The following is a 12,169-nucleotide window of genomic DNA, read 5'->3' as shown; positions in this document are numbered from 1 at the left end:
ATCAAAAATGTAGCCGTCGTTAACTGTGGCGTAGTGCAAACAAGGAAGCCAGACTGATTGTGGCGAGAAACGGGAATAAGTAGCTCTCTGATTAGTGCCCAAGAGCAGGTGAGCGTCCCGAACACTAATCAGAGGCAGGTGAACCCAATCTGCAGTCATGGCAACTAAAACACAAACCCAGGGGTGCTGAAAAAAGAACTGAGGAAGTCAAACTAACAGAACAAAACATGATCCGGGCAACGGATCATAACAATCATTTGACAGAAGCACTTTTTTTTTATTAATTTATTTTAAAAATGTAAAGTCCTTCTCTTCCAATACCATACCAATACTAGTGCCTTGAATGTCGGTCAATATCAATGTTGATCTTATACGATGTCAGCACGAATCATACATAGATATTTTTATTATTTTGAAATGTGGAATGTTAAAAAAGTCTTGATCAACTGAAATTAATCAAACCAAGGAAAATGGTACTGTAGGTGAAATAAATACTAACCTATTTATTATTAACTGTTTGGAATGGAGTTACGCTGTCTTTAAATTGAAGTGGTACTTGATGATATTGACATGTGTTGTGTTTAAGACTACAATATTTTTCAATTAAGGATATGTAAGCATTTCTAGCTTGTGTGCTGTTGTGTCCTTAGCTATTGTGTAGCTGCTAGCTTATAGCCTTCCATGTTTTTCCTTTTGGAAATGACTTTACGAAATCACAAGAAAAGACCAACCTTGAGTGTTTACTGGAGGGGTTTTTTAATTGTTAACTTGCTGTCCAGCTTGCACAAGTGAGCGTGCTGCAGGACTGCTTGTGTTGGAGCTCTTATCCATCAGAATCAGAATTAGCTTTATTGGCCAAGTATGTTTAACATACAAGGATTTTAACTTGGTAGACAGTGCTCCCTTTGTTTAATGCAATAATTAAAGAAAAACGCATCAACTACAAAAGCATGCAGTATCGGAGATTTGAGATGCAAGCCGATATATTACGATATTTGTTTTTTAGGCTGATATCGCACCGATCGGAGCAGGATAACCACGTTAATTGTTCAAAGACCATTGGAAGTTACTTTAAAGCAGAACAAAACAACGGTGAGTCTAATAATAAGAATTGGTGGGGGTTTTTGTGAGGATGTGTGGAAAAAAAATCAGGCCAGAGAAATGTGGTCACCTATATTGCAGAATTGTGCAGCCCTACATGCCTCCTGTGTCAACTATTCCTTCAGAAATACACTATTTATAGTTAAAGGTAAAACAGATATTATTCTTGACTGTTTACATCGCGTAATAACAAATTCCATCAAAACGTTTTATTGTTGGCTGTAACCACACCAAAAACATTAGTAAAAACTTATTTCTAGAAAAACTGGTCACTGTCTGCCGTACAAACCAAGCCAAAACAAACTCTTTGCCGTCTGTTATATCAACAGCAGCCACACTCCCTTTCTCACTTGCACCCACACACACGCTCATCGCACTTAGGCAGTGATGCGTTTATGGCCACACATGCCAGGTCGTTACAATATGACTCCCCAATCAGATCTGTGCTTATTCTACTGCCATTTATTAAGAATATTAATTTATGGATATTAATCATGAAATGTTTGTTACTACATGACAGAAATGCTAACAAAAATATATATTTACAGGAATGTACACTTTATCCCATGCTTACATCTCATTGCGCAACATGTGAATATTTTAAGGGGAACTACCGTAAATGTGAACTCTAAAAGGGCTACGAATTATTTCCACAGCAGGACCCCCCACCCAGACATTAAATATACAGGACAGCTCATTAAAAACTGTTTTTTTTTCTTCTGGTATTTTCATTGTAAATTTGCTAAATCTCTTATAATGTTATGGAAATGACTGCTGTCATTTGATTTTAATAATAGTACATTTTAATTTATTTATTTTACATTTTAATCCTGCTCAGTGGCCTTGTGGTTAGAGTGTCCGCCCTGAGACTGGAAGGTTGTGAGTTCAAACCCCGGCCGGGTCATACCAAAAACTATAAAAATGTGACCCATTGCCTCTCTGCTTGGCACTCAGCAGCAAGGGTTGGAATTGGGGGTTAAATCACCAAAATTATTCCCGAGCTCAGCCACCGGTGCTGCTCACTGCTCCCCTCACCTCCCAGGGGGTGAACATGGGGATGGTCAAATGCAGAGGATGATTTCACCACACCTAATGTGTGTGTGACTATCTAACTTTAACTTAACGTTTAACTAATGTCAGGTTTGGGACACGTGTGATGCTGGTATGGCCACAGTGCAAACATCTGATGTTGCTCACATGAGCTCCACTGAATACTCCGGGAGTTTTTGAGTTTGCTCACACACAGGAAAGATTAGAGGGAACATTGTTCTTGACCCCTTACTTTAACTTTACCTTGATTGCACAGCAGAGTTGTTTAAACTGTCCGCTAGGATCTGGCGCCATCTTGTGGCCTTGGAGTGGACTGACTTGCTGGTGCAGCCCTGCCAGGGGTTCCCATGTGCAACTGGCACAGATTGTGTCCTTGGCAAGTTGCACAAGGCCTTTGTCTATGTTTGTGATTTCTTGTCTCAAAGCCTAAAGAAAAAGGGCTGATAAGTAACACGTACAATTACAAGCTGCAGTTTCTCCGCTGATGACCTGTGTGGCGGAGCATTTTGACATCCTGTCCTGTAGAGATGTCAAATTGTGGCGGCAGTTCTGCAGCAACTGGACAAACTCCTCCTTGTTGCATCTCTCGGAGCAGGAACACACACGCTGTGGATGCAGTCAGTGAGCACAATCACGCAAATCTATTAATACGATATTTATTCACAATGAAGGCTTTACCTCGAGATTGTCCATGGCAGATGAGTGGCAGGTGGGTTCAGTACATTGCAGGTTACTTTGAGGTGGACCGGGCAGTGCTTTCTTCGGCTCTGACGCACTGGTGAGACTGCTGTGTCTTAGTTTCGACGTAGGAAGTCCAGGGTTTTTGCAGCAATAGAAGCTCAGATTTTAAGGCCCTGCACTATCAAGAGGTTAAATAAGACAAAGGTTAGATGACATTCAGTTCAGTTCAGTTTCAGTTTATGTCGAACATGCATACAATACAATGTATTTCATCACATATTTCCAGATGTTTCATTACAGCACGTCCGAAAAGGAGTAGGAAGAAGCTGAGCTTATTTAATCCTACCCCTTTTCATACCATAGCAATTTTATCCTATTTCCTTGTTCTCTGTAACAAAACATTGAACAAATAAATAATAAACAAATAATATACCATAGTAAATAAACAAATATTAAAAACATAAATCTTTGTCTCAATAAAAAAAAATTCAACAAAAAAAAAACACAAAAAAGGGTTCAAGATCCATCCATCCATTTCCTACCGCTTATTCCCTTTGGGGTAGCGGGGATATTCATCATAATTCTTGTTCTGTGGACATTGTGAACACTTGTAGTTTGAACAGTCTCAAACTGAATCACATTGGTGCTTTGTTTGATTTCTTTGCTTAATCCATTCCATAATTTAATTCCACATACTGATATGCTAAAGGTTTAAAGTGTTGTACAAGCATACAAATGTTTTAAATTAGATTTTCCTCTAAGGTTATATTTCTCCTCTTTAGTTGAGAAGAATTGTTGTACATTCTTGGGTAGCAGGTTATAATTTGCTTTGTACATAATTTTAGCTGTTTGCAAATGCACCAAATCGTTGAATTTCAATTTTTGTGATTCAATAAATAAAGGGTTTGTATGTTCTCTATATCCAACATTATGTATTATTCTAATTGATCTTTTTTGTAGTTGTTTCACCATATTTCCATATTAAAGTAGATTTCACTGGTTGTGCTTGTATATATATATATCTCAGGCCTCCTCAGTAGGCAGCCCACAGGCCAGATACTGTATAACTCGCATATCCACACTTCGCCGGCTGTGCAGTGTGGTTTGCACAAAAATGGTGAATTCGGCGGTAATAAAAAAAGTCAATCAATTAATCAAATGTTATTTGTATAGCCCTTAATCACAAATGTTGCAAAGGGCTTCACAAACACCACCTGATCCTAAACCCACATCCGGGCAAGGACAAAATAAAAAAATAAAAAATGGGTAAAAAGAAGAAAACTCGAGTGGATTTTAAAAATCTGCATTTTTAGGAAAATTGGACTGAATCATTTGCATGTATTCTCCCTTCAACGAGCACAAGACCCATGTGCTTAATACGCCAGGAGACTATCGCTGTTAAGAAAATGTCAAATTCAAAACGGCATTATTAGACAAAGCACAGAGATTTTGAGGAGACATTCCCTTAACATTTAGCGGTGAGGACAACAAAACTAAATGCACTGAAATTGCCAATAATCCATCTGAAAGCAGGATTATTGAAACCTGATCTACTTTTATAAATAAACCTCATTGAAAAAAATATTTGTGGGCCTCCAAAACTTGAGTACCCCTGGCAAATGGTCATGAGAAAAAATCTAATCTAATTAAGGATGGCCAATATGGTCTAAAATCAATATCTCGCTATATACTTTCTTGCAGTTTCCAGCGGTAATGATATATATCATGATATACTATAAATGATAATAGAACCATTTAAAACTAAGTTAGCCGCAGACGTATGTGGTAACATATTGCATAATTTCTGGTTGTATCATTTTCTCAAAACTATTATTAATCAACTTACTAATATCTGGTTGCTTTCTGTCGTGACATGGTTTATGTACATTTCTGTTCAAATGTAATAAACACTTATTCTTCTGTTTGGATACTTTACATTAGTTTTGGGCGATACTACAAAGTTGGGTATCGATCCAATACAGGGGCAGTATTGGTCATATCAATGCTGATACTGATATTTCAAGTGTTCATGACCATTGAATGATTACATTTTTTATCACAAATATAATCAGACAAAGACAAAGAATAACAGTGTAACAATATCAATTAAAGATGTTCATTATTTCCTATTCTCAGCTCTGATTTTGTCAGGACGTGGACTATGGGGTGTTTGTTTTCTCGAGATGCAGGAATAGAAGTGGATATGGCGTGAAGGTAAGGACATCATTTTATTTTAACACCAACTACAAAAATGGTACAAACAAAAGGTCCCAGGGACCCCATCAAGTCATAAAAATGGGGTCCCACAGTAAATTTTTGGGGTCCGGTCCCACTTTTTTGTAAGCGTTTTGAAAACAAATGACAAATGTATGCATTATTCTGCTATATCTCACATTCTATATTGTCTTTTGGAAAAAGGTTGTCATAAACGTTAATTCATTAAAAAAAATAATACAAAAGAAAACAAATTTGTATGCATATGTAAATGTATTCAGTTATAAACATTCATTCACTTTCTTCTTTCCTTCATGGATCTAAACTTTACCGCTGCTGGTAGTTTTTTCTATGTTTTTATTTAATAATTTGTAGGTGTATTTATTTCAGTATAAAAGTGTAAAAAGTGTTTTGATTCGGTCATGAAATGATGATAATGGTGGGCCAGGTTATACATACATTATATATTTAACGCTTAAATCTCTGGAGTCTACATCAACTTCAGATCTATTCCTCATTTCAAAATGTTTTAGTTTTTTTGTTTGTTTGTTTTTGTGTTTGTTTTCCGCCCTTTTTTGTCAAACAAAACTATGTTCTTTATGGCAAACACACAAAATATGCAAAATCTTCCACCAAAAATATTTTTCTTAGTGGAATATTTGATGTGAAGTAATCAGAACCTTGGATAGGTCAATAATTTATAACATTGATTTTGATTCAATATTATGTTTTGAGCAATGACTGTTTGAAAGAAAGAAAAAAACAGCTTTGTTTTATTAGTCAACATTGCAACTGTTTCTAAATTACATTTCACCTGTAAGCTTTTTGATTTCAATTTTGTTATGTTTTTGTTTATTTAAATAGTATTTTTAGAATGTGCCGTGGACCTTTAAAACATTAGCTGTGGGCTGCAAATGGTTAAAAAAATAAAAATAAAAAATAAAAATCTGCGTCCTTTCTGATTTCAATGCGTTAAAAAGACACCAAAAGTGCATTAACGCCAACACTGCTTGACAGTATAACAAAATAAGTCACACTTCTGTAACATTCACAGTTTTGGAAAAAAGTGCATAGGTAGAAATATTCAAAATAACCTCTTGTATATAATCTAAACATAAATAATGCCTCAAAACAAGTTAATTAAATTTAAACAAAAAACAGCAGACAAGCTCTCGCCCTGCACAGCTGTTTTGTGTTTTGTAGTGTCGATATGGGCTTGTAGATTGTTGGCCCCTTTATTTGCCACAGATATACATGTTCCTGCTTTGCACACAGTGCATTCTGCTTTCCATGTGTCACGGCCAGGACGAAAACACAGATACTTTTCCCGCAAATCATCCGTGAAGTTGCATTTACGTTTCGGCTTCTCTCTTGTGTTCTGTCTGTCTCTCGACTGTCTCACTCTCTGTCTCCCCCTCACAAATGTTGCTGTGTGCACACACCTTCACAATTTGTTTTGTTTTTAACCCCTTCTTAACCCTGGACGTACATTGAAAATACACGCAACCCTAACTCAAAATACCGGACATTTGAGGCATTTAAGGAACCCCGCCCGGACAGCCCCACAAAAGAGGACATGTCCAGGGAAAAGAGGACGTATGGTCAGTCTAGTATAAACCTACTAATAATAATTTCACGATGAAACAACGATTTCAATATTGGTATAGCGTTTTAATTTGTCTTTTTTGTTCTGTTAGGTTTTTTTAAGAAAATTCTACACATTTCTGGCCTAAATTAGGTGTAAAATGTAACTTATTTATATTTTATATGTATGACATTTGTTTTATGTTCTATCTTTATATTATTTTAGTTATTGTTATAACATTTTTGCAGTCAATAAAGATATTCACCAAACAAGAGTTCTGTTTCCAAGTTAGGGGAACAATGACAACAGGCGGTAAATAAGTGCCTTTTTCACCGTGACAATCAAATAGACCAACTTTTGGCAGAACAACATTTTGATGGAACTTCATCTTTGACTCCTGACTCATCAATGACACATCTTCATTGGCGATCCTATGAACAATGTCAAAGATAAAAGAGAAATTTAACATCGGAGGCGGCGTGGCACTTAATGCTGTCCGGGCAAAGCGGGAATGAATTTTGTTGATTAATGATGCACTACCAACCTGTATCCAACTTACAGTTTTTAAGTAACATTTTAGAAAAACTGTTTTTGAACCAAGTCAACACTTTTTTTTTAAACGAAATACAATTTTAGAGAGACATCAGTCTGGTTTTAGGTTGAACCACCGTACCGAGACAACACTTTCAAAGATTTTAGCAGACATCGGGTGGAATCTAGATAATAAAATGCTCACAGTGTTTGTTCTACTGGATCTAAGCGCAGCTAGAAAAAAAATATGTATATATGGCATTCATGTGCAGAGCACAGACCTTTAACATAATATATCATATAAAATATACAATATAAATCAATACAATCACTTAGCATGTTAAGCGGATGCGCATTTAAGCAAGGTGTGTTTTGATGCCACGCAAACGCAGCACAATAGTGTGATGTCAGACGGCGACTAGAGACCTGTCAGCGGATGGTATCTTGCTTCAGAGTGATTAATATATTACTTCAGTTTTTCACTTTTTTGAGTGGATTAATAATGGCCTGTGGGTTCCTGGACGGTTGATGAAGCGCGGTAGTGGGTAGTGGGTTCATGAGTAAAGTGTGTTTCTATTCAAACTAACACCAACTCAAACGCTCTAACTCAAAGTGTTTACAAAGTACAGGGAATAGGAATTTCGATCAAACTTTTGAACCTAATAAACATAACCAATCACATATTCAGTAAAATATTGACACAATTCAGTAAATTAACAACCTATTTTTGTGAACTGTATTGATATTTATTTATTTATTTATTAATTGCTGTGTTTAAGAACGAAAAGGAAGTGAACAATTGTGTAAGAAATTATTCTTAGACAAGAAAGGAGTGGGATTAAACAAGCTCTGCTTCTTCCTACTCCTTTTCTGACATGTTAGACTGTGAAACTGTAATCATGTTCGAAAAATCATTGTTGTTATTTATTTTATTAATACTTTATTTAATTGACCATTGTTGTTGTTTTGTTTCACTTTGGGTTTATTTTTTAACATGTTTGAAATAAATCTTTACACTACAAATAAATCAATATTAACAGTACAACTCGTATTAGTGTGTGTGACTTTGAGGGACTTTTGAGGGGAGAATATTGTTGTGTCACAATCTTTTGTGTGGTGTTGCTTCCTTATTTGTGATTATTCCAAGCTGATTATCAGATCCTGCCCGTGTCTTTTTTGCGCGTGCATGTTACGGTCAGCTGGATAGAGGAAAATAAAAAATACAGTATAATATGTCAAGAATCTTAACGGTCCCCCTGGACTGACCCAATTAGGAACCGGTACCAAAAAATATCAGTACTCCGTATACATCCCTAATCATTTTAGGTTTTGGGTGTTGATTTACACAAAATGTTTTATGGAAGCTAAAAAATTATGACAATTTAACATTAAAAAATAGTTTTCAGTGGATGCATGCGCAAAAAAACGCAGGGTTGTTGAATTGAGTGCATGTGCATGTTATAGTGACATCGCCACCTATTGGCCTGGCATACATTCTACTCTGTATTCAATTAGTTGTTTTTTTAAAGTCTGTGTAAAGTGGGATCACTTTGGAAACACTGTCATCTCTCCTGTTTTTAAAAAGTATTCAACTCTCATTGCAAATTCTATGTAAACTATTTGTAAAGACTAAACATAACATAACACTGGAAAAAAAGGGTATTGCATTTTTCTTAGAATTGTACCTATTATTCACAATCCTTATGTACGACAAGAACACATATGTTTTCTTTTATCATGCATTCTAACTCATTAATAAACGTTCGCAAAAGTCAGCTGACAATGGAGGTAATGATGTGCTCTATTACGTCTATAAAGCGCTCTAAAAATATCCAAAAACTTCCATCAATGTTTTATATACATGCTCTAAGTATATATGTAATGAAGTAACTGGTACGTTCATCATAACATGTACATATTTACATATTTTGCTCATTTTAAGCATATAGCGTTGTATTAATTTCGCATCACAATGTTCTCCATTTACTTCAACAACAACTACTATTACTACTCATGACAGACAACGACTACGTTGCGGCAAATGATGATCAGAACCTTATATTTTTAGCCTGAATATACGGAGAATGAGTTTTAGTAGCTGAGTGATTATAAGCACATCCATCTCAAGTGAAACACAAAGCATCATGCATTAGTATTGCTATTAGTGCTAAACAAAAAATACACACTACCGATATAATAAAACAATCACTGTACAATTTCTGCTCTCACTGGTATGTCGACTGATGGGATGCTCACATCTTCCCTTTTAGATGAAGAATTAATCATAATCCTTGCGCAGGTAAGAAAAAAAAAGGTGGGCGCAAACGAGCATCTTTTTGTGTCTTTCTTGCCATCTCCGAGTCCAAGTTGAATGTCCAAATTGACCAACTTCTCGGTTTATAGCCACAACCTTCTACTATCCTGGTGAGAGGCATTATTTATAATCTACAAATTAACTTTCACTAACTCAGATGCGATGCAGCAGTAGCAGCTCAATATGTCAATATAGCTGCATAAGCTAGTTAGCTCTCTGTGATCACTGCGCCGCTAAAAGTCACAAGAATGTAAAAATGATTAAAAATGCAGTATTGTTGGCATTTTTTTGATGTTTTTGGAGGGCGTTATGGGTGCAATAGTGTACTCCTATTATCTTCATTGTTAGCCACCTCGTACTAGCCCTATTTTACATATTAAAATGCATAAAAAAAAGAAAACCCTGTTTTGGTCTTACATAGGAATTGTGAATGAAAGGCAAAATTTCAAAAAAGTGCAGTTTATCCTTTGAAATGTACAAAACCCAAAACCAGTGAAGTTAGCACATAAATGGTAAATAAAAACAGAATACAATGATTTGCAAATCCTTTTTAAACCTATATTCAATTGAATAGACTGCAAATACAAGATACTTAACGTTTGAAGTGGAAAACGTTATTTTTTGCAAATATTAGCTCATTTGGAATTTGATGCCTGCAACATGTTTAAAAAAAGCTGGCACAAGTGGCAAAAAGACTGAAAAGTGAGGAATGCTCATCAAACATTTATTTGGAACATCCCACAGGTGAAAAGGCTAATTGGGAACAGGTGGGTGCCATGATTGGGTATAAAAGCAGCTTTCATGAAATGCTCAGTCATTCACAAACAAGGATGGGGCGAGGGTCACCACTTTGTGAAGAAATGCGTGAGCAAATTGTCGAACAGTTTAAGAACAACATTTCTCAACAAGCTATTGCAGGAGATTTAGGGATTTCATCAAAAGGTTCAGAGAATCTGGAGAAATCACTGCACGTAAGCGATGATATTACGGACCTTCGATCCCATCAAAAAGCGACATCAGTGTGTAAAGGATATCACCACATGAGCTCAGGAACACTTCAGAAAACCACTGTCAGTAACTACAGTTCGTCGCTACATCTGTAAGTGCAAGTTAAAACTCTACTATGCAAAGCGAAAGCCATTTATCAACAACACCCAGAAACGCCGCCGGCTTTGCTGGGCCTGAGCTCATCTACGATGGACTGATGCAAAGTGGAAAAATGTTCTGTGGTCTAACGAGTCCACATTTCAAATTGCTTTTGGAAACTGTGGACGTTGTGTCCTCCAGACCAAAGAGGAAAAGAACCATCCGTACTGTTATAGGCGCAAAGTTCAAAAGCCAGCATCTGTGACGGTATGGGGGTGTATTAGTGCCCAAGGCATGGGTAACTTACACATCTGTGAAGGCACCAATAATGCTGAAAAGGTACATACAGGTCTTGGAGCAACTTATATTGGGCAAGCAACGTTATCATAGGCGCCCCTGCTTATTTTCAGCAAGACAATGCCAAGCCACGTGTTACAACAGCGTGGCTTCATAGTAAAAACGTGCGGGTACTAGACTGGCCTGCCTGTAGTCCAGACCTGTCTCCCATTGAAAATGTGTGGCGCAACATGAAGCCTAAAATACCACAACGGAGACCCCGGACTGTTGAACAACTTAAACTGTACATCAAGCAAGATTGGGAAATAATTCCAAATGAAAATCTTCAAAAATTAGTCTTCTCAGTTCCCAAACGTTTACTGAGTGTTGTTAAAAGGAAAGGCCATGTAACACAGTGGTAAAAATGTCTCTGTGCCAACTTTTTTTGCAATGTGTTGCTGCCATTGAATTCTAAGTTAACGATTATTTGCAAAAAAAAATTACGTTTCTCATTTCGATTATTAAATATCTTGTCTTTGCAGTCTATTCAATTAAATATAAGTTGAAAAGGAATTGCAAATCATTTTATTCTGTTTTTATTTACGAATTACACATCATGCCAACTTCACTGGTTTTTGGTTTTGTAGATTTTGACAATAAATGTATAGTAATTTCAAGTTCAACTTTGATCGCTATTATGTAAACATTAGGTAACCTTAGAGAGCAGACAGTAACACACTTGTTTTTCAACTGGGGGAGGAAACCGAAGCAAGCACATGGAGAACACACAAGCTGTGCACAGGCAAGGGAACTTTCTTGCAGTGAGGCAGTGCTGTAGTGTACAAGTAAAGTGCTGATCCAGGTTAGGACTGTCTGGTCTTGAAGGGAGTCGACATTTGTGTCAGTTCACTCACCTGAGACAAGGCTGGAATGGCTGTAGAGTCTCCTTCCACCTCTTTTTGGTTGTCTGCCGTCTTGAATTTCCTGTTTTTAGGTCGTCTCTCGTTTTTCCCAGCGGATCTCAGCTCCGCCTGTGGCGCTTCGCCCTTGAATATATCAGTGCACGTGAGTGATTTAGCCTCAGTAACACATTGTAATACAAAGCTGTGTGTGTGGGGGTACACAAACACAGTTACTGCAGCAAACCGGAATAATTCAACAGCAATAAATGGACACTCCCTAATGAGCATGTATGAACAAAAAAGGGATGAATAAACAACAGATGAGCGTGAACACACCCTTGTCGGACACGTCACAACTTACTCATGCTCACAGTGCTTTCGTTACTACAAAGTAATGTCACTTTGGATTCTGTGGTAGAGTTCAGAAAG

At 36.8% G+C, this 12,169-nt stretch overlaps 1 protein-coding gene across 5 annotated transcripts in view; it reads right to left on the bottom strand.

Annotated features, from left to right (window-relative positions):
* syne2a (spectrin repeat containing, nuclear envelope 2a) overlaps positions 1–12,169 on the bottom strand; it is a 238,090-nt gene that overhangs the window by 191,877 nt on the left and 34,044 nt on the right. For all 5 annotated transcript variants that reach the window (XM_061987178.2, XM_061987177.2, XM_061987182.2 and 2 more), the window contains exons 3-6: positions 11,753–11,884; positions 2,830–3,010; positions 2,641–2,757; positions 2,395–2,577 (exon numbers count right to left, since the gene is read on the bottom strand). In XM_061987178.2, coding sequence (XP_061843162.2) covers positions 2,395–2,577; positions 2,641–2,757; positions 2,830–2,844 — 315 coding nt within the window. In that variant the 5' untranslated portion in view covers positions 2,845–3,010; positions 11,753–11,884. The remainder of the gene's footprint in view (positions 1–2,394; positions 2,578–2,640; positions 2,758–2,829; positions 3,011–11,752; positions 11,885–12,169) is intronic.

The sequence above is a fragment of the Nerophis lumbriciformis genome, linkage group LG26 (assembly GCF_033978685.3).
Source record: "Nerophis lumbriciformis linkage group LG26, RoL_Nlum_v2.1, whole genome shotgun sequence".
NCBI lineage: Eukaryota > Metazoa > Chordata > Actinopteri > Syngnathiformes > Syngnathidae > Nerophis > Nerophis lumbriciformis.
Note: the sequence above shows the minus strand (reverse complement) of the source record. Positions and strands in the feature narration are given on the sequence as shown.